A 24,682-nucleotide genomic window follows, 5' to 3' on the forward strand; every position below is an offset into this window, starting at 1 on the left:
TTATTTAGCAATGTTGCATAAATTGACTAAAACTTAAAGTAAATGCATTTATAAGGTTACAAAATATTTTAAATAAATGTTGTCTCCATTCATCAAAAAGTTCTATTTGTGACCATGGACCACAAAACCAGTCTTATGCAACATGGGTATATTTGTAGCAATAGCTAAAAATGCATTGTATGGTTCAAAATGATAGATTTTTCTTTTATGCCAAAAATAATTAGGATTTTAAGTAAAGATAATGTTCCATGAAGATATTTTGTAAATTTCCTGTCGTAACATCAAAACTTTGATTTTTGATTAGTAATATACATTGCTAAGGACTTAATTTGGACATCTTTAAAGGCAATTTCTCAATATTTTGTTTTGCACCTTCAGATTCTAGATTTTCAAATATTTGTATGTCGGCCAAATATTCCTATCCTAACAAACCAACCATACATCAATGGAAAGCTTATTTATTCAGCTTTCAGATGATGTGTAAATCTCAATTTCAGTAAATTGACCTTTTTGACTGGTCCAGGGTCACATTTATTATGGTTTAAAAATATCAATCAGCACAACTACTTTCAAAATTGATAGAAATTATTTTTGAGCGCCAAATCAGAATATTAGAATGATCATGTGACACTGCAGACTGGAGTAATTTCTGCTGAAAATTCAGCTGTCATCACACTATTTAAAATGCAATTAAACTAGAAAATAAATTGTTAAACTACTTAACAGTTATTTTTAAATAGCAAAAAATGTCATAATTTAACTATTTTTACTGTATTTGTAGACTGTTGGCTGACTATCTGATGCACAAGGCACACAAAATGGGAAACAATCAAGGAGTTTTAAAGTCATCATCTGATTGGCTGAATTTTACAGTATTTCTGGGAGATGTGGCACGTTCTTTGAAGGGATAGTTCATCCAAAAATGATTAATTACTCACCCTCATGTCTTTCCAAACCTGTAAGAACTCCATTCATCTTTGAAACACAAATTCAGATATTTTTGATGAAATCCAAGAGCTTTCTGATCCTGCATAGACTACCACATTCAAGGCCCAGAAAGGTAGTAAGGACATCTTTAAAATAGTCTGGGCCTTGAATGTGGTAGTTGCGGTTTTTTATTTATTTATTTGTTAAACAAACTGATTGGTTGCTTTACATTTCAGTCAGACATCCTGTATACCTTCTGCCAAGGTCTGAAAATACGAAAAAAAAAGTTAGAAATAATGCTACTTAATAATATCAACCTGTATCTGAGCTATTACTTTAAGATAAAGGCAACTTATTATTAGCTAAATCCCAATTCAATATCACATATTACTGAAAGAAAACAGACCCAGTTATTAAAACCCAGATGTTTTTTGGACTTCTTAATAAAAAGGTCTGCTGAAAATTGCAGATTTTAAAGCTGACTGCAACATCTGCATGAGTCTTAGGCAAAAACAAATTCACCACAGCATTTGATTTCATTGTTCTGTTCTTGCACAACTCTTTGTTCATGCGTTCTTGTACAATCAAAAAGGAATGTCAAATCACTTCGTTATGCAGCCTTCGGCAAAGCTCTCCAGACATACCATAATCAAATCAAAACAAGCAACAAGTTGGAGTGCTCTCCGCTTGACCACACGCTCTAGTCTCATCTCACACACGAACACACACAAACGTCAGCAGGACAAACTGCCATTACAGCAACTAAAAAACAAATACAGTCAACTAAGGATTTGTAACCGCAGACGGACAGGAAGCAATATGATTGTGCAATTTGCGAGCAGTACCACAATGCAATGAGGTTACGAACCTGGAACCAATATTTTAATTTATATAACCCCTCAAAGGTAAGTGATGCCTTTTATATTTAATTCATTCAGATTTACAGATATTGAATATGCAATCATTCAACAATATTCAGTTTCTGTTTCCTGAGAATAAAAACTTTCATCTTGGGCCTTGACATGCCTCTCTCTTTTTTATCTGGCACAGATCCCTAGTTGTCCTTAAATACCCTTGTTTTTTTCTGATTAAATACACTAAACTGCAGTAAATGATAATCAGCGCATTTGCTTTCAAGAATCCGCTGCAGACGTACAGTGGGTTTCGAATGTCCACCTGTGAAACTGCTTCATGTAGTACAGTTTTTTTACAAATACATTATGAGAACAATCAAAGTGATACGTTGTATTGGGAAAATTAACATGAATTTCATAATGCAAAGATGCTTGTTTCCGCCATAAGAAAAATTAAAAGGTAATTAACATTTAACAGTACTTGAAAAAATTTAGTTAAGACTGCTCAGTATACATTTAAGTTTAGTCAGAAGCCAAATTATGAAAACTTAAATATAATAAGTGACCTTAACTAGATTTATCTTGAGGCAATAAGATTGCAAGATTTTTTTTAAGTAAAGTTAACAAATTGGATCTTCCACTGAAAACTTCCATTTTTTTTCTGACACGAAAAAAAAGAATTGCAAGTTTATGTCACAAGTTTAATTCTAAAGGTCATTGTCCAAAATGTTCGTATGCGTTTTTTTTTTACCTTAATTCTATTTTTTTTCCGACACAAAAGAAAAAAGGTAATTGCGACTTTTATATCAAAATTCTGTCTTGTATTCCTTAGAATTGTAAGTTTATGTCACAATTTTGAGTTTATATCTCTCCACTCTGCCTTTTTTTATTTTAAGTTTACATCTTGCAATTTCGAGACGAAATAAAAAATAAAAAAGGTAATTGCGACTTTTATATCAAAATTCTTTCTTGTATTCCTTGTAGTTATAATTGTCTTGTAATCCTCAGAATTGCAAGTTTATTTCACAATTCTGAGTTTGTATCTCTCCACTCTGCCTTTTTTTTTTAATTATAAGTTTACATCTTGCAATTCAGTTTTTTTTGACACAAAAAAATATAATCGTGACTTTTCTCACAATTCTGTCTTGTATTCCTCAGAATTGCAAGTTCATGATGCAATTCGAAATTTATATCTCCCCACTCTGCTTTTTTTATTCTAAGTTTACATCTTGCAATTCTGTCTTGTATTTCTCAGAATTGCAAGTTTATATGTCACAATTCTGAGTTTACATCTTACAACTCTGCCTTTTTTTTATTCTAAATGTCATTGCAGTCCAAAATTTTCTTATGCGTTTTTTTGTTTGTTTTGTATTCGTCATCCTTTCCTAACCAAATTCTTGCTACGGTTGCAAAAACGCAGAAAATCCAACCTGATCCTCTTTTTATTATTTATTTTTATTTATTATTGTGTAAGCGTGATTGACACAACACAAGGTCGTATTTTTTAACGTGCAAAAATTTCTAAAGAAAGTTTCGGACTCGTGTGCAATGACCTTAATTCTGTTTTTTTTTCGACACGAAATAAAAAAGAAAAAAGTTAATTGCGACTTTATCAAAATTCTGTCTTATATTACTCAGAATTGCATGTTTATGTCACAAAAGTTTATATCTTGCAACTGTGCCTTTTTTAATTCTAAGTTTACATCTTGCAATTGTTTTTTTTTTCTAAACTAAATAAAGAAAAAAGGTAATTGCGACTTTTATATCAAAATTCCGTCTTGTATTCCTCAGAACTGCAAGTATATGTCGCAATACTGAATTTATATCTCTCCACTCTGCCTTTTTTTATTTTTCCTACACACGCACAAAAAAAAGCCAATTGTCTGATGTAAACTCAGAATTGCGACGTATAAACTTGCAATTCTGAGTTTATATCTCACAACTGACTCTTTTTTTTTATAAGACAGAATTGTGAGAGAAGTCATTATCTTTTTTTATTTTGTGTTGGAAAAAAAAACAGAGTTGCAAGATCTATCTTCAAAAGTTTACGATTACCTTTTTTATGGAAACATGCTTCCATAGGTTTGTCCCTTTTGCTTTATTAACAGCAGCACTTGAGCTGTTGAACCAGATGAACATGTTCTCCGGTATTGATTGAGTCACATGAACGTCACAAATCTACTTATTTGATAAGTGACCAAAAAGAAATGCAAAATCATAAATTTAAATAGTTTTAAATTAGGGATGCACCGAATATTCGGCCACTGAAAGATTTTTATAACCGAAACAACATGGCCGAAACAGTATGTTGACGCAAAGATCTGCAGACCATAGAGTGTCTGCAGCTCTATGGTCTGCAGTTGTGCGTGCAGTGATGAGAGCAGAGAAGGAGACAGATGTAGCTTTCAGTGAGTGAAAAACAATGGCTTTACGTTGGTGTTACGTCGCAATATTTTAAAAATATGTCTTTTCTATATACTGTATTTTTATAAATATTTATATTTTAAATCATGGAGGTGAGCCAATGGATATCACACAAGCAACATGAGAACTGCGCAATATGTTAAAGTGAAAGTAAAAACTGACAGCGCTTTCAGCATCTGACGTGCATTTTCTCAGAGAAAAAGAGAGACGATTATACGTCATATGCTGATATTAATTTAGTCCCCTAATATTTTTCTTGTGCCCCGAACATGGTGGGAAAAAATAAAAATTAACGTATTTTATGTAAGGTTTGGTAGATAAGGTAAGTCGGTTCTTGAATTAAAGCTCTTAATTTTCATTGATGACTGCAGTGTTATTAGGGGTTAAGAAAGTCTTAATTATGATTTCAGGTGGTCTTAAATGTGGGGACTGAAAGACAAGAATTGCGATGAAACTTCAAAAGGCTATCCATTGAATAAATATGAGCGCTGCACGTTTCAAAGTCATTTGCTGCGCTGCTTTGTGTACCATTCTGACAGTGCCTCCTGCTGGAAGAGAAACACTTAAAAATTAAACAATTTAAACAAAGGCAGTAAAATATATGTATATGTTATTTAAGTAATATAACACTTGATTGATAATAATTGTTTAAATAAATATAATTGATTTATTCTTTGAAACTTTAATATTAATTTATGCAATTGCAATGCCTTGATTTTAGTAAGATTAGTACACAGTCATAGCCATAAATGCAATGGTACTAATAATTGGCATAATTCTTTCGGTGTTTCGGTTTTCGGCCATGGTTTCCTCTTTTTCGGTTTTCGCTTTCGGGCCAAGAATTTTCATTTCGGTGCATCCCTAATTTAAATTCAATTTTGAATTTAAGATTGTCAGCGTAATCTCAGACTTCTAAAGCCCACCGTATGTCACAAAACTTGCAGAGTGTGTAAAGTTACAGGAACTGTTGCTGAGAAGAGTGGAAAAGAGATCTTTGGTTTGTCCCACCATCTAGAGAACAAATACAGAGCTTTACCCCAACAGTATCCAGTGCCCCCACAACCTCAACATATTTCTGGAAGGTTCTTTTTCCTGAGCAGGACTCCCAGAAGAGTCTCTAATGCTGTAAGTAATAGTGTTGGAGATTCTGCTCTAAGCTGTGATTGGCTCCTCTGTTTGTCCAGGGGGACATAGTTTCCATTCCCACTTACTCTCTATCAAATCACTTTTATAAGCTTACAGAAAAGGAGAACTATGTCTAGAATCTCCTCGGTCTTCACATCTGGTCACCACGAGAGTAGTTCATTTCACCCACAGAGTAAAACGTGATTGGTTGCCGTGCTCTGATTCGGTGCCAAAACGGACTCCGGGGACACATGAAGCACATAAGAACGGGCCTGAAACTCACTATACAGACACACCAAACAGTGCACACCAAACCATAGGGCCCAGACTCATCCTTCACCGTGCTTTATTGTCCCTCAAACTGCATCCACCCCTGTATACGTTAATTCATGCTCCAGAACTCAGACTCCGGTTCAGCAGTTAAGATGTTTTCAGGAGGTCACGTCATAATACATTAATGGAACAGAATTAAAATAGCCGAAAGCTTCACACAAAGGAATGAAAATTATAGTGCCCTAGAGTTCACGTCTGGCACTTGCAAAATCTTTAAACAGCTTTGAACTTCTAACCTTGAGCTTCAAAAGAAGAAGAAAAAAATTGTTGTATACACGGGTCAGTGAGAAATGAGTATCCAACATCAAGAAAGATTTACAAATCAGGTTACATAATTCATGTTATTCATATGGTTTTGACTTTAGTAACATTTACAACTAAGTTTTAATTTAATGACTCTAAAAATGCCATGTGGTGTAACCATCAAGTAAAAAGTACTAACATATTTTGCTTACACCTTGTACGCATATCTTAATATTCAAAAACATTTTTAAATATGATTAATTCATAAATACAATCATCAGTTTTTGGGGAGTCACACCATGAGACATTTTATAACCTGATATAATCAAGCCTTGCCAGTAATTTCAATCTGATTCTTTTAACAGGGCTTTTTTCTTCATTATGATATTCAGACAGTATCACCCTGAAATGTTTGACTTTACAACCCAATAAACTGCATTTTACAGTACTTTTGAAAACACTAATAGTTATTGTTGACAAAAATTAGCGTGTAAAAAGTATTTTAACCAGATAAAGCCTACCGTACCCTATTTAATACAAAAACGTCTCAAAGTTATCAAATATTAATTTAAAAATGTAATGTAAAATCTGTTATATACAATAGTGTATCATTCCAAAAATGAATTGCATCCAAGTGGTTTACTAGACTGTTACAAAGATTGATTTATATCACAAGCTAGCAGAATACCATATTACTTTCTGCAGTAATATTACTTTAATATTACATATTACTTTCTGTCCTCCAGTATGAGCTCTATTTTCTCCTATAACATACTATATAAGCCCTAAAAGCCTGATGTATCAAATATGATGCTCAACAAAAAAACACACATGCAATTTTTTTATTAGATATTGTTTTAAAATTTGTCTAAAGGTTTAAATAAACGGTTCTTATTCAAAACAATTATTTTTTATGATTATGATTGCAAATGTGAGGCTTTACAGGGTTAAGCCATACTGGAAATTAGGGGAGGGCAATACAGCAGTAGACACAATTAACAGGTAGAAGTGTGTTTGCCGGTAGAGATTTTAGACTGTGATCTCTATCACTGCTACACGCTCGCATAATGTTGTAAAACAACGTGGTCAAGAAAACATATAATTTGCACGTTTTTAACCACTGCAGTTTAAAAACAAGTTATTTTAATAAGCCACTGAAACACAATCAGCAGCGAAACAGAACTAATTTTGCTATATATGTGTGTTTCTAAACACTGTTACAGAGGTGTGCGCACATGAAGATATTTGTAGAGTGTGGAAGTATTGAACAGCTATTTTTTACACTTTATAGTCCTTGAACAGGTAAATACACAGTTGTATGTCAAAATCCCATCTTTGCAAGTATCCCCGTAAACACAGTAATTTAGGTCTTAAATGAAAACAGCTAAGAAAGAACACACATATATTGGATTAAGGTATCTCTTAAAGTGACAGCAGTTAATCAAACAACAAAAACCACTGGTCTTGACTAAATCACTTTTGTAACTTTAATAAGACGAAATATACACTACCAGTCAGTTTTTGAACAATAAGATTTTTTGTTTTTAAAGAAGTCTTTTCTGCTCAACAAGCTTGCATTTATTTGATCCAAAGCACAGCAAAAACTACTGCATGTATATATTTGGATCTTTCTATTCATCAAAGAATCCTAAAAATAAAAACTACTCAACTGTTTTAAATATTGATAAATAATAATAATAATAATAATAATAATAATAATAATAATAATAATAATAATAAATGCTTTTTGAACAGCAAATTAGCAGAATTAATGAGTAGAATGATTTCTGAAGGATCATGTGACACTGAAGACTGGAGCAAGGATGATGAAAATGTAGGTTTGATCGCAAGAATAAATTACATTTTATAATATATTAAAATAGAAAGCAGTTATTTTAAATAGTAAAATATTTTACAATATTACCATTAAAAATCTTACTGTTCAAAATCATTTGACTGGTAGTGTATATTTAATTTACACAGTAAAGAATATGCAGAGCAATGTTTTTATACATTTGATTATTTCATACAATGCATTTATTATTTCTTAGTTAGTTGTTCTATTGCAGTTTCTTTGTCCTACTGCTTATAATTAGTTTCTTATTCTTATTTAATCACATACTGTTTACTTGTCTTCAGTAAGCTTGAGTTTTTTTTTTTTTAGACTAGTATTAGTTTTTGTGATATTGACTATAGTGATAAGAAATATGATAAGATATTCACACACCAGATATATATTTTTTATATTTTTTACTAGTGGGTGCAGGACACTGTAGTTCATTTATGTAAGTGAGAATAGCAAAATAAAGTAAACTGTGACATATAACCAAAAATTCTTCATACAGTTTACAGGACTACCAGTAAAACTAGTTTATAGTTGTATACTGTCATACTAACAGGTTTTTTTTTGGTTGATTGTAATCCATTACATAGCTTTCTATCAAAGTTATCTGACATTATCAAGATAAATAAATTTTGGTTTGACTGTATATTGCGATATATATTACCGTGAAATAAAATGACTCATGATGTAAGATTTTGTACATATCGCCCACCCCAACTGTATATAGTTTGCTATTTGAATGTTTAATGAATAATTTAACAAATTAATCAGTATTCAACATTCTGTGCATCACTGAACAGGTTTGAAAAAGCAATTGAGAATTACCTGTGGGGTGACGCAGGGTTGAAGCAGGTCTTGGTGACATCAGTGATGTTGGGGTTGCAGCAGTCCCCATGATCGTAATAGAAATTGTCCCAGTTACACTCTGGATCGCAAACCCCATTCCCCTGCTTGTATTCGGGACAGCGTGCAGTCTGCCTCTTACAGTATCCGGCGTCGAAGCCAGTAAGAGTGTGGTTACATTCTGGATCGCACTCTTCATCGCCCACTTTGCTGATATCACAGTTGGCCAGTATGAGGCGGTTACGTAAGGATGAGTTGTAGACGTTGTGAACGGTGCGCTCCCAAGTAATGTTGTAGACACGGAAAGCGTTGTTCAAGTGCTGGTGCTGAAGGTTGATCTGGTGGTCCGTAATCGTCGGCCACCGTCCATCATCGTCGTAAACATTTATCACTCGATAGCGCACCGTCTTGGGCTTGCGGAAGCTCCAGAGCTGGTAGTAGTTTGTAATCACCTCCACATTGTCACACACAGTCTGTCCGCAAGGTGGAGGTTTCAGTGCGGCGTCACTGAGGACAGCCGCCAGGTTTCGGTCTGAGTCTTCCAAGCGGGGAAAGCTGCCATCTTTTACCGTCAGCCACCGTCTTGACATGACCTCAAAGTTCTCATGGATGACCAACTGAGAGAGGTCATCAAACTGACTCAAACTGTGACCCATGTATCTAATGATCTCACGTTGACTCAGAGCCCGATGCCACAAGCTCAAGTGTTCCATCGTACCCCTGTAGTTGTGGTTTAACGCATTGCCACCGATCATTAGCACTTTGCACTTTTTGGTAAGTGGGCTGAAAATTTCACCAGATTGGTCTCGACTTACAGCAACCTGCGCCCCGTTTACGTACAGCTTCATAAAAAGGCCGTTGTAGGTGACGGCCACGTGTGACCACTGATTGGGAGTGTACGGTGCGTTGGAGGTGATCGTGGTGAGCTTGTGGGCTCGGTCTGTCTTGAGGGAGAAGAAAAAGCGAGGGTCACGGTTGGCTTGGTCGCTGACTGCTTTGATGCCGAGTAACCATCCTCTATCGCTGGACGCGTAGAAGCATTTATCATAGAGACCTGCAGGAAGATGACATGTATTAGATACAAGAACAAGCAGAAAAACACACACATTTACACAAGATTAGTTCACTTTTAGAACATATATTCTAACATATTCATACTAAAAGCCAAAAATTTCATGGGGACTTTAAAGCATTAGTTCACTTCCAGAACAAAAAAGTTACAGAAAATGTACTCATCCCCTTGTCATCCAAGATGTTCATGTCTTTCTTTCTTCAGTTGTAAAGAAATTATGTTTTCTGAGGAAAACATTTCAGGATTTCTCTCCATATAATGGATATGTATGGTGCCCCCGAGTTTGAACTTCCAAAATGCAGTTTAAATGCAGCTTCAAAGTGCTCTAAACAATCCCAGCCGAGGAAGAAGGGTCTAGCAAAACCATCGGTTATTTTCAAAACAAATTGACAATTTACATAATTTATAATCTCAAATGCTTGTCTTGTCTCATCTCTGTGATGTGCATACATAGTCTGTGTGATCCGGGTCAATACAGTTAGGTTATGTCGAAAAACTAGTGAACATACAAAGAAGATCAAATGCCCTTTACAAAAAAAAAATGTCGTAGGACAAACAGCATTGTAGGATGATTTTGAAGTTGAAGACGAAAACGAGATGGGAGTTTTTCGACATACCCTAACTGAATTGACCCGGATTACACAAACTACGCATGTGCATCGCAAAGACAAGACAAGACGAGTGGTTCAGGTTAAAAAGTATATAAATTGTCAATTTGTTTAGCTAGATAAGACCCTTCTTCTTTGGCGGGAATTGTTTAGAGCCCTTTTAAGCTGCGTTTAAACTGCATTTTGGAATTTGGGAGCACCATAGAGGTCCACTATTTGGAGAGAAATTCTGAAATGTTTTCCTCAAAAAACATAATTTCTTTACGACTGAAGAAAGAAAGACATGAACATCTTGGATGACAAGGGGGTGAGTAAATTATCTGTAATTTTTTTGTTCTGGAAGTGAACTAATGCTTTAAAGTCCCCATGAAATTTTTGGCTTTTAGTATGAATATGTTAGCCTTAAAGAAGAAGTTCATTTCCAGAACAAAAATTTACAGATAATGTACTCACCCCCTTGTCATCCAAGATGTTCATGTTTTTCTTTCTTCAGTCGTAAAGAAATTATGTTTTTTGAGGAAAACATTTCAGAATTTCTCTCTATATAGTGGACATCTATGGTGTCCATGAGTTTGAACTTCCAAAATGCAGTTTTAATGCAGCTTCAAAGGGCTCTAAACGATCCTAGCCGAGGAAGAAGGGTCTTATCTAGCAAAACGTTGTTTATTCTGGTTCAAGACAGTTAGGGTATGTCGAAAAACTCCCATCTCATTTTCGCCCTCAACTTCAAAATCGCCCTACATCGCCATTTTACCTTTTTTGTTAAGGGTGTTTGATCTTCTTTGCATTTTCACATTGCAAACACTGGGTCAGTACTTCTGCAGTGATGTAGGATGATTTTGAAAGGATTTTTAAAGTTGAGGGAGAAAATAAGATTGGAGTTTTTTGACATACCCTAACTGTCTTGAACCAGAAAAAAACTTCAGGCAGAGCAAGACAAGACAAGCATTTAAGGTTAAAAAGTATATAAATAATAAAATAACCAATCGTTTCGCTAGATAAGACCCTTCTTCCTCGGCTGGGGTTGTTTACGACTGCATTTGGGATCATTTGCATTTTGGAAGTTCAAACTCTGGGCACCATTGAAGAAAAATCCTGAAATGTTTTCCTAAAAAAAAAATAAGTTCTTTACGACTAAAGTAAGAAAGACATGAAAATCTTTGATGACAAGGGGGTGAGTACATTATCTGTGCATTTTTGTTCTGGAAGTGAACTTCTTTAAGCTGGTGTGTTTCAAAACAATGACAAAATTCGCATTTACAAGATAGAAACATTCAAAACTTAAAATCCCTGCACATTCGTTTTAGAATACGGAACGTCCACCCCTACGCTATAAATAGACGCTGAAGCTGTGGCTGAAATCGGTCACTTTTTCACAGTAGTAGTATTTTCTGTACGGTGAATGGCATATAGTGCACTATAGGGGATAGGGAACGATTCAGGCAGTGTAAATATGCTTTCCATTGGGGGGTAAGAAGTCTGGTTTCAAATCATCATGTTTAATAACAACTTTAATATTTTTGTGAAAATACATGTGATACATTTTAGGGTTTTAATGAGTACAAAGCTTATCTGGATCAATTTATTGCATCCTTGCTGAATAAAAGAATCAATTTTTTTTTTTTTTTTGTTTAAAAATGTTTTTAAAATGTTTCCCTAAATATTAAAACAATTCTTCAGAAATCAAAACATCTTTTTCATGATTATGTTCAAAACAACTTTAATATTTTTGTGAAAAAACATATGATACGTTTTAGGGTTTCGATGAATACAAAGCTCATCTTGATCAATTTAATGCATCCCTGCTGAATAAAAGCATCAATTTCTTTCTTTTTTTTTTTTAAAGTAAGCCTAGTCTCAGGCTAAAATGTGAGCCTGAGCTGTTTCAACTAAAAGAAACTTGCACTGATTGATCTTAAAATATATAAATGGCTTTGTTTTGTCTCAGTTGGACATCAGTAATGTTTTTCTCTAAGGCACATTTATAAAAAATGACTTAATTGTCCTTATTGAACTATGCCCAAATCCTGGCTTAGTCTAAGCCCTGTCTGTGAAACCAGGCCTATATATTTTTTCCAAATATTAAAACTTACTTTATTTCAAGATTTGCCTTTCAAAAGTTTGTGGTCAGTAAGATTTTTTTAATGTCTTTAAAAGAAGTCTATTATGTGCATCAAGGCCGTTTTTTTTATTTTTTTATTAAAAATACAGTAAAAACTATAATATTGTAAAATATTTGTACAACTTAAAATAATCGTTACCTGTTTTAATATACTTGAAAATGTAATCTATTCATCTGATGAATAGAGCTGATTCTTCAGTGGCAGCTGATTCTTCAGAAATCTAAACATTTCTTTCATTATAGTCATGTTGAAAACAACGGTTTAATTCTTTGTGAAAATACATGTGATACATTTTAGGGTTTAGATGAGTTCAAAGCTTATCTGAAACAATTTAATGTATCCTTGCTGAATAAAAGAATCGTTTTTTTATGTTTACATTTTTTTTTATGTTTCCCTAAATATTAAAACAATTCTTTAGAAATCAAAACATTTCGTTCACGGTTATCATGTTCAAAACAACTTTAATATTTTTGTGAAAATACATGTGATACATTTTAAGGGTTTCGATGAGTACAAAGCTTATCTGGATCAATTTAATGCATCCTTGCTGAATAAAAGAATCAATTTTGTTTTTGTTTAAAAATGTTTTTAAAATGTTTCCTGAAATATTAAAACAATTCTTTAGAAATCAAAACATTTCTTTTCATGATTATGTTCAAAACAACTTTAATATTTTTGTGAAAATACATGTTATACGTTTTAGAGTTTCGATGTGTACAAAGCTCATCTTGATCAATTTAATGCATTCCTGCTGAATAATGAATTTAAGTTTCTCTTGTTTCTCTACCTATTCAAACATTCTGTTTATACTTAAATTTTAATTTAAAATGCTCTCTTTTAGACTCACACACTTTATATTTCGTCAGTACTGAGATTTCCTACTCAAAAAATGCTAGACACAAATCACAAATATTGATTTATCCAGAAGCAATGAAAGGTGCACAGTAGTAGTTCAGCAAACTGACTGACGCAACAGCACAGACGTAAGTTACCGCAGCCTGATGCAGAGAGTGACAAAAAACTGTATGTGTTTGTCCAGAAAAGTGGGGAACACAACGTGGTTCCCATGATCAAATCATTGCGAGAGTCCAGTCCAAGGACTACAGGCCTACGAAAAAGCATCTGCTAGCAATCAGGCCCAGACAGTGTGGTCTTGTATCAACAGAGCAAAGGTTACTTGAATTTTCAAGTCTATTTTCTTGAAATGTGCCTCAGCAGTAGGGATGTTTGAAATCAAAAATGGTCCTTTTTCGGCACAGTCCGTATTATGATAGGGGCTCTAAAACCCTTTCTTCCTGTTTCGTTTGGAAACCATGTGCTGAGCTCCAGAAGGAAACGTATTCTTACATTTAATGGGTACACGTCCTTCATAATCATCCAGAGTGTGTAAAAGCGGATTTCATAGGAATCACTGTACTGCAGAAATCAGATACAGGCCATATTCTACATGTTTAATTCTTACATTTCATTTCAATTTAATCAAACAAGTCCTACAAATCCACACAAGCACCGCTGCTTAAGCCAGTAAATTGCTGAGCAATGAAACCTGAAGTCGAAGACAGAAAAGTGTCTGTCTTCCGCATGAGGAAACCTCTCATCTCCCACAGCGGAGAGAAGTGTGTTTGTTAGGGCTAATTGGTGAAACTCAGTTAGGGCGAATAAGCAGGAAAGTGTTACCAGGGTAGCAGAGGAAAATATTACTATGCTACATGACTACTTACGATATGTAACATAACTCCAAATTTACACATGCCTCTGCAACAGGGAAACGCATTTGGACTGAACCGCTCAAATCCATTTAGTGAAGCCGAATGCGCGAGGATCTTTTGACCGCTGTGACTGACCACTTTAAAGAGATCATTCATTCGGGAGCGCCCTACTAAAGAGCAGACAGGAGCTTGTAGTTCCCTCTCACTTCTGGGCTGCCAGCAGAACCACTGCCAGCATCTATAAAAATAAATTGTGCCATAAAACTGAGGAAATTACAATCTGTGAAATCCTGGAATGAGACCACTAAGTGGGAAATAACAAACAGGTACATTTCTTGCCAGCACCGAACTTTAGACATGCAAGGGGCTCAGTGTAGGGAAAGGGAAGGGGGTTCAACGAATGGATGGACGCACTAGAAAATGCTAATTTTATACTGATCGCAACTCAGATTTCATTAAAACCATCAGTGCATAATAAATACAGTACACGGCTTTAACAGAGATAATGCATTAAATACTAATGTATGATCAACAGTGCGGAGCAGCAGCCGCGCACGCAAATACAAATGCTGCTTGCTTTGCAAATTAACTTACTTTATGAAATCAATCCAGTTATTAAACTAAGTACATGCTGAAGTTAAAATGTAATTTTAGAAATTAATGCAGCTGGCTTCTCGTCCCGAATATAGCGTTCCCTGTAATCCTTTCCAATATTTCATGAAAGCATCCATTTTGAGTACATTCAATCTCAGTATCCAGCACCATGGACAGAGCACTACAAAGTGAGCATTACGAAATGAAAGACAAGCGCAGCAGCTGTAGTGTCTATATCCTTTTAATAAAACATCTGTATATAATTGATTTTTTTTTAGACTAGCTACTTTTTAGACTTAGTTGTTGACTTGTTTTATGTTAGATATGAGGTTAATGCATCCATTTGAAGTGCAGACGCAATTTTTTTTAATTATATTTCCACCAGTATTATTAAGACAAAATGTTATTTATTAGTACAGTAGGTAACACTTTACAATAAGGTTCCATTTGTTAACATTAGTTAACTATGTTAGTTAACAAGAACATAAAATGAAAATACTTCTAAAAGCATGTATTAGTTAATGTTAATTCTAACATTTACTAATACATTATTAAAAGCAAATAAATAAGTTTGCTAGTATTATTTTATGGGCGTTAGCTACCATGAACTAACAAGGAACAGTTGTATTGTATTTTTATTAACTAATGTTAACAAAGATTAATACATACTGTAACAGATGCATTTGTCATTTTTAGTTAATGCATCAACTAATGCTAACTAATGAAAGCTTATTCTATACCATATGTATTCAGTTATATAGCCTATACTGTGTGTATATATATTTAAAAGAGTTTATTTGCAAAAACAGACTTTTAAAAAAAATTTCAAACATGTTTTTATTGTGTTTTATTGTGTTTGTAGGCTGTAGTCGACTGCAGTTTGATTGAGATTAATTGGAATGCACAATGAAAAAATATGATTTTTGAAACCTGCTAAAAACAGAGTTACCCGTAATGATCAATACATTTATTACAGTATTTATTCATCTTTGTTAATGTTAGTTAACGAAAATACAGTCGTTCATTGTTAGTTCATGTTAATTCACAGAGCATTAACTGATGTTGACAAGCACAATTTTGATTTTTATATGCATTAGTAAATGTTGAAATTAAAACTAAGACTAATAAATCCTGTAGAAGTATTGTTCATTCTTAGCATGTTAACTAAAGTAGTTATCTAATGTTAACTAATGAAAAATAAAGTGTTACTATATTTGTATTAGCCTTTATCTATTAATATATTTTAAAATCAACCACTTTGTGAGAGATTTATCTTCATAAGCCTTTCACAAAGTGGGTATTACCATTGAAGAAACGTGTAATGTGTGTTACTGACTACACTAACCAAACATAAATCATCCTGTTTAGTAACATGATAATTGAATATTTAAATTTTTTATGGCCATCATTACAAAACTGTAAGTGGTGCTATTGACAGTTTTATGAGGTGCTTATTAAGTTATAGTAATGTGCCATAAAACATCCCATCCTACTGTGTGCTACGCAGAGACCTCAATGACAACAATAAAAGAAAACGCAAAATTGTACAAATTCAAAATCAACACAGTTGCTGCCTAACATCAGCAGACATGCTGTAAAACTTCTAGTAAAAATGTCATTTGTCTGAGAACAGGCTTTCTGCGCTCTCTTGCGTCTGAGGATCTGATTGACAGAAAGCAGCAGTTCATTTCATGATGTTTTGTGGCAAGGACTGTAATATCTTTACAAGTAGAAGCAATAACAAAACCACTTGAAGAAAGGATGGACAAGGCACTAATTTAATAGCTTCCTCCATCTGGACTGACACTTAAAGCATTTCCTTCTCATAATCCCATACCTGAAGAGTCCTGACTCCCAAACAGCACATATTTGTGGGTTGAAAGCTGACAGCAGATATACGAGGGCCACAACTTACACGGACCGCAAACATTTAATGCTTTGCTTAAAACGAAATTTGCTGAACAACACTATTAGATGCGCAGTTGGAGAAGCTATATAAACTCTGCCAGCGCCCCCTCGTTGCTTCTTAATGTTACTGTGACTAAGGAGATCATTTTGAGGACAGAGCAGTGGACTAATTTTAGATGACTCACTGACAAGATGTATTCAATCAATCCATTATCATGCAGCCCTCTGGAGACATAAAGCTTATTTAAAGACAATGTACCCTACTGTATATAATTACATTAATTTTCAATGTCCTGAGTATACGATTTGCAATTTTAATCATGCATCTTGGAAGCTATCACTGAATTGCATGTGCATGCCTCACTAATTAATTTCTTTATTATTTATATATATATTTTTTTTATCTTGTATTATTTTAACTTGGATATTAGTTAACTTCTGTGCAAGTTTTATTCTATATTAGTAATCTATGCAAGACTTCTTGTTTGTTTGTGAACATTTTTTTTTTAGATTTCTAATGAATTTTTTGTTAGAAGAGAGAGATCTATACATCTAATAAATCTATCTCTTCACATGCATTTTTAACAACTACATGTGGGTTTGCATTTTACTTAGACTTTTAGTGACCCGCAGGCATTTTAGAGAGATAATAAAAATGATTTGATTTGTATATCATTACAGTACATTTTCCTTTATGTTCCCACAAAACTGCGTGCTATAGGGGTTCATGGGGTGCACGCACGATTCATAAACCGACTCCACGGGTATTACGCTCTCTGTTGGCTGGAAAAGGGATGGGGGAGAAAAAGAAATCACATAGATTTGTTTGAAGAAAAAAAAATACAACCGAGCAACTAACACGCCCACCTATGCTACTCCATCCCCATAAGAATAATGCGTAATGTGCGTAAGTAGAGATTTTTCAAAGAAAAAAACGTACGGATTTTGTTATTCGATTAAAACTATAAGCGCTTCATTAGAGGAACATGCATACTTTCAAAGCGCATTTTAAAATCAGATATAATTATAAATAAGCTTACATCACGAATAAAGAGGAATAAGCACCGCTGTAGTGTATAGGGTGTTTATGTAGTATTTAGTGCAGAGCAGAGCACGTAAGGAACACAGTAGCCTATGCATCAAAGGGATGACGTATTTGTTTAAGCGATTTCTGACACAGACACTTAATCATACAGCATTATACAGACTATCGTGATTTTCCGCGCAGACACTTTAGAATGCATTTTAAAGGTGTAAAAAATATATAAATATTAATAAGAAACAAATCAAATTCTTTAAACGCCACGACTTAAAAGGCAAACCAACAAATACGATATTAGGGTATTGCAATTGCTTCACACAACATCACAACGAACCGTCCAAGAATTAACAAGTAGAAAAGCATTTTAAATGGCTATGATTAAAACTACAAGATGCTAGCAAAAGTTGGGTGGCGATAACCTGTCAACCGCATGCAAAACCCAAGAGAGTTTTTTGCTAGTAAACAACAAGAGCAAAGGCGCATCTCTATGTGCCGTCCTCGGAGAGATCGGTTATTGGTTAACTATTCTCGGTACATTAGCTCCTAAATAGTGAAAGTGATCTAAAGAAGTGTTAGTGGCAAGTGTTTATGCAACTATTCGCACGCTGGAGGTGATTTATGAAGCGCGGGCATGCTGCAGTTAGACTATGAAATGATTTCTGCAGTGAAGAATACAATGCAAGTCATAATTAAGCAAATCAAACCTCCGATAACAGCTGGAGAGCGCTGCCCACCCTCAGGTTTTATCCACATTTCCAGGGTGAAATTACCCCGTGGCACCTCTGCATTGGGTTTCAGACGCAGTTGGTCTCCTCGACCGGTAAAGTAAACAGCCCTCCGCCGACCTGGGCTGCTTTCCCCCGCCTGTGACAGGCGAGGGGAGCGCCGATCTATCCCGGGAAGTGAGCGTTTGCCCCGAGGCAGGCGTGTGGCACAAGGTCCTGGGAAGGTACTTCTGGCTTCCCTGATGCGTACCAAGTCTCTTTTAGACCTTACAGATCGCCGTGGAGTCCCACACTCAGATCCCAAGCACACGATAAAAAGCAAAAGGCATAGGAGCCAAGTGCAAATGGGCAAAAGTTTCATTTTCAAGTGGAGAGAAGAGATTTTGGTCAATGGATAGGGGATTGGATGACTTCAAAATACTAAATAGCGCTCGTCTTTGGAGATCTTTCCCGGTCTTTTGCTTTTACAAAAGCCTGTCAAGACGCGTATTCAACACCAACCAAGACGGCAATGCTGTCTTATTTTTTCCTTTATAATGTTAAGCCACGACCCCCTTTCCTTGCCCCTTTCAAAGACACTTCAACACAGATTGAGGGGGGAAAGGAATATGTTAATTCATCCAAGTGCTCCACCTTCCCAATTGAATGGATCCCATTAAACTGCAGGGATGACTGAGTAATCAATCAGTGTGGAGAGGTCAAAATCATTTCCCTTTCACTTTTTCTTCATCCGCATTTCAAATAAACTTGGCAAAAACGCGGTCCTCAAGCACAACTCTACGCGGACATGTATTTCAACGGGGCTTCAGCGCCGACACCGGCTTGTGTTTCATCACAGGGATTCGCGTACGTTAAAGTTAAAATAACACACAATATCCCCGCTTTCAATCGAACAGTCCGAGTGGGAAGGAAAAGACGGGGTTTGTCAAACGCTACATGTTTCGGGCAACTCTCGTTCGTTACGTCACATTGTTTTTATTTGGCCGAAAGCGTACAGTGCGAATAGCCGGGTTCATTCTGACAGGAGTCGCAGGTAACCTGCTTGCTGTTTTGTTTCTCGGTGCGTATCTGAACCGGGACGGTGTTTTTATTTTGCGCACCGCTGCGTTGAGAACCCTCTAGCGGCTACACCATGAACTCTCAATAAAAACCACAAGAAAAAACAAAACAAAATATGGTCAGGCACGTTAAATATTTTTATTGTTCTTTCCTTTGTCCACAACGACCCATTAACGTGCACAGCGCTGGCTGGAGAGACTGACAGAAAGCCAAACGCAGGCTGCTGATGGGGAGAACGAAAAGGTACAGTAAACGAGATGATCAAGATTTCAAGAAAATTATGATTTTTTTGTTTGCCTAACGCAAATATGGGTGTAAATAACGACTTTAACGATGAAAAGCTGACACTAATGAACAAAAACGACATTTATTTAAAATAATAATAATAAAAAAATTAAAAGAAGTACGTTTTAGTTTTATTTCTCCACAAGGATGGCTTTTTCACCAGTACCCAGTTAAAATTTAGACTTATTTTCCATATTTTTGGTGTGTGATCTACAATTCTATAAATAAATAAATAAATACACTCATAAATGACATCATCCTTTCAGGATGAACTCCAAAGCACAAGTAAATGTTTCTTTTTATTATGATTACTTAATGTTTTATTTTATTTTTTATAATAAACACCTTGTCTGTAAAACTCGCTTACTTTAAAAAACACACATTCTTTGTCTCACAGAATACATGTTTTAAAACCTTAAAGCACACATTTTGAGAAATGGCCTTCATATGAGCACACAGATGAATTAAGGAAGCATATACTGTAAGCACTGATAAACAATAGGAAGCCTATACAGCAGTGACGGATCTGATTACATATGTGACACCTGGAACTAGAGTATCAGAGCATTTTCCAGCCAGAGTCCTCTTATTGCTTTTCCTTATTGAATGTCAGCAGCAGAGGGAGCCTGGAAAATGACTGAATGCACTTCCTACATTGTCTGCTCCTGATCTCAGTGTTCTGGTTCTCACAGCTGCAGAGGGACTCCTTGCAAACATGTGACGTCAATACTGCTGAATATCAATGGGCACTGGTGCTAAAGGACCAGCGGGAAACCTGGGGTGAGCCACTATAGAGCCCCTCATTCGGCAGGTTCTTACCTCAAAGTTACTTTCAACCATTCTTATTCAGCAGGATGTCCAAATCGCTTTAAGCCCTTTACTCAGGAAGGTTTTACAGTGATATGCTGAAGAAGCTCATCTCTTGTCAGTTGAAATAGATGCAGGATTGCTAATAAAACTGAACTGCAAACATATTTGTAGGGTGCATATGGTTGAGCATAATACTTCCTAAACAATGCGATAACTTGTTATAACTTTAAAGAAAAAAAAGCATCTGCTTATGTACAGTTGAGGTCAAAGTTTACATACACCTTGCAGAATCTGCAAAATGTTATTTTACCAAAATCATACAAAACGCATGTTAATTTTTATTTAGTACTGGCCTGAATAAGATATTTCACAAGAAAGACATTTAAATATAGTCCACAAGAGAAAATAATTGTTAAACTGATAAAACCCGTTCAAAAAGTTTACATACGCTTGATTCTTAATACTGAAAATACAAAAAAATCCTTCAGGTCCCACAAATTGTGTGGTTTTTCAGCATTTGTCCATATTTGAACCCTTTCCAGCAATGACTGTATGATTTTAAGACCCATCTTTTCACACTGAGGAAAACTGAGGGACTGAGTGCAACTATTACAGAAGGTTCAAATGCTTACTGATGCTCAAGAAGGAAACATGATGCATTAAGAGCTGGGGGTGAAAACTTCTGAACAGAATGAAGATGTGTACATTTTTCTTATTTTGCCTAAATATAATATTTTTTAAATATAGTACTGCCCTTTAGAAGCCACAGAAGATACTTACATGTTTCCCAGAAGACAAAAGAAGTTAAATTTACCCTGATCTTCAGATTCAAAACGTTTTCACCCCCTGGCTCTTAATGCATAATTTTTCCTTCTGAAGCATCAGTGAGCGTTTGAACCTTCTGTAATAGTTGCATATGAGTCCCTCAGTTGTCCTCAGTGTGAAAAGATGGATCTCAAAATCATACAGTCATTGTTGTAAAGGGTTTAAATACACAAAAATGCTGAAAAAAAAAACAAAATGTGAAGGATTTTTCTGAAGGAAAGCAGTATAAGGTTAAGGTTATTTTGGTCAAATAATTAAGATTAAGGTGTAAGTAAACTTTTGACCTCAACTATAAATCTTATTAGTATAAAGTATAATTCTAGTATATTTTAGTATAATTCTAAAAAGATTTCCCTCCCTGCTTTTTGAAATTATCTATTTTGTCTCTAGATTGTTGCTAATATTTTCTTTTTTTAATTAACAGCTTAACAACGACATAATTTCAATATTAAAACTCCATATTATGAACATGTCTCTTTCAATGTAAACATTTACTGCTAATCTGACTGTTGAGAATTATTTATGTATAACCAAAAGACAAACAGTAGGTTTGTGGTGGTTTTTAGGTATTTGCAACAGGATTTGTTCAGTCAATTATTATTTTATCATATATCTGCTCTGGTTTTGCTATAGCACTGTAGAACACTGACTCACTGCTTTACATTCAGCATTTTTAGAGGGGTACTCACTGCATTAAAGAAATTAAACTTTACAAATCATTCAGAGATAATGTTAAGAGAGCTCTGCGCTAGTCCTGTATTGTGATTAATAGCGGGTTGCGTAGACAGCTGAAGATGTCATCAATGACGTACATATCCCGGTTTGTACTCTTTGCCTGCTCTCTCGTCTGCAATCAGGAAATGCAAGTCAGTTCATTTGAATTGATCCTGGCTTGTCTCCTACCTGGAGACCTACTACAACTAAAAGTCTAAGAGCAATTAACCAAACACTTAATCTTTCTGCTGATGCTGAGGCATAAGGATTTTGTGACGTATTTGATGCTCACTCGAGGCTAGACTTTTATACTTAGTCTTCCATACACCAACACTGGCTTTGCCTTCACTGCAAATACAAATGAATAATCTTTGTGGAATTTTCCAGCACCTGCACACAGGGCTGGGTCGAGGAGAAGCTTCAACACACTATTGTGTAATAACAACGAAACACAAACTCTCTCATTCCAGGAATTGTCATATTTGTGCTCCACGACTATTAAGAGGCATAATACTCATTGGCAGTAAAAGAACAGATTGTTCACATAAAATCTAAATGCAAGTGAGCCCACATTACAATTGTGAAATAAAACTTTTTATGATTTATCAGCGGTTTTTATTGATGAATTGCAATTTGGGAGTACAGAGAAGAAATGCAAAACCTTGTCCAACAAACATCTTCTGACAGCAAATGTAAAGCAGAATTAATGTGGTAATTCATGAATATGAAAAGGACTGTCATTGATGATAATGAAGAAAAAAAAGTTTGCAACTTACGCAAGTCAAACACATACACGTGTGTGTGAACAAGCGCATGCGTGAACAAGCGTTTGTGCGTGTAGTAAGGGAAATTCCACCTGGTGTTTATTGTACCCATCTTTCAAAAAGATAACCATCACAAAAATGGAAAGGGATGCATGTTCTGACATCTATTGTATCTGATCCAATAAAGCAATATGGGCATTTCTCATTCATTCCAGAGATCAAGGTGTTCCCCCAACGGAAGAGATCAATTTGTAGTCGACTATGGAAAAACCCTGTAAGCAGGCCAATGCAACTTTTTGTAATGAGTGATGGAACAACGTATTCATTTAAGTTCAGCTGCATGAAGTGGTTGTCATTAGGATGGTGTTGGCAAAATAATCATGCATGCAACTAGTCCAAATTTGTCGGCAAACTTGAATGGAAGATCTTAAAGGAGAAGTTCACATCCAGAAGAAAAATGTTCTGATAATTTACTCCACAATGTTCATGTCTTTCTTTCTTCAGTTGAAAAGAAACCAATGGGTTAAAGGCCCAAATTGCAGTTTCATTGCAGCTTCAAAGGGCTCTACACGATCCCAGAGGACGAATAAGGGTCTTATCTAAAAAAAAATATATATATATAAACTTTTTAACCACAAATGCTCTCAGATTTGATAAAAAATATCTTAATCTGTGTTCTGAAGAGGAATGCAGGTCTTACCAATTTGAAACGACATGAGGGTGAGTAATTAATGACAAAATTTTCAGTTTTGGGTGAACTATCCCTTTAAATGAGACATAAATAAGCTTAGCACAGCCAGCATACATTTCGTAATCACATTCTGTCTGTATAAGAAACAAAAACAGAAATTTCCCAGAGGACAGTGGCTTTGCTTGGGTCTCTAATTACTGCTGTAATTGATCTGTGTTTCTAAGCAACGAAAGCTTTTAATGAATCAAATAATTTCTCTCAACTTCTGAATCAATATTTCACCACGGAGCCATTGAGACAAACATCTGCTCCACCCATTTCCTTTTGCAAAGTTGGCAAGTTTGATCTGTATTTATTTTCTGGTTAGGGAAGGAGAGGAAGGAAAGAGAACAGTATATGACATCATTTTGTTACTAAAACATTTATGCATTCTGGCAGTATTGATTGAGCAAAAGTAACACCTTTTATAGGAGAGACTGGGGCCAGATGTAACACCAGGAAATCAGGGCTTAAAATCGGTGCAGGCTTTATATGTTAAACTTTAAGTTTATACCAATTTCTGTTTACCAAAACAATGATTTAATATATTTCAAACTGTATTTATACTCTTTTAAATTACTTTTTTACATTTTTTGTATTTATTTTTGGTTACCATTTTTGCTGTTTCATTAAATAACTTGTAATTCATTCATTGTTTTACTGTTTAAATTTTGCTAAAAAATGTACCATAGTTTTCACAGTATATATTTTCCATGTTCCATGATCTTATTGTAGTAGTGTCTCTACTAAAATTAAGAATATATATATATATATATATATATATATATATATATTCTTCTCAAGGGACAATACTATAGAAATGAAACCTGGATATATTTTAGAGTAGTCAATGTGCAGCTTGTATAGCAGTGTATATTTACTGTACCCTGAAAATAACTCAACGTACAGCCATTATTGTCAAAATAGTTGGCAACAAAAGTGAGTACACCCTAAGTGAACTTGTCAAAACTATGTCCAAAGTGTCAATATTTTATGTTAGCACCATTGTTATCTAGCACTGCCTTAATCCTACTAGGCATGGAATTGACCAGAGGTTGTTGCTGGGATCCTCTTCCACTTCTTTATAATGACATCACAGAGCTGCTGGATTTAGACACAAGG

General features: G+C 35.0%; 1 protein-coding gene across 1 annotated transcript in view; it reads right to left on the reverse strand.

The window, feature by feature from the left end:
• Window positions 1-18,734, reverse strand: part of pappab (pregnancy-associated plasma protein A, pappalysin 1b) — a 130,169-nt gene extending 111,435 nt beyond the window's left edge. The window contains exons 1-2 of the mRNA XM_073841297.1: window positions 18,353-18,734; window positions 8,575-9,646 (exon numbers count right to left, since the gene is read on the reverse strand). Of these exons, the coding sequence (XP_073697398.1) occupies window positions 8,575-9,646; window positions 18,353-18,734 (1,454 nt within the window). The remainder of the gene's footprint in view (window positions 1-8,574; window positions 9,647-18,352) is intronic.
• Window positions 18,735-24,682: the final 5,948 nt, after the last annotated feature.

The sequence above is a fragment of the Garra rufa genome, chromosome 5 (assembly GCF_049309525.1).
Source record: "Garra rufa chromosome 5, GarRuf1.0, whole genome shotgun sequence".
Classification (NCBI taxonomy): Eukaryota; Metazoa; Chordata; class Actinopteri; order Cypriniformes; family Cyprinidae; genus Garra; species Garra rufa.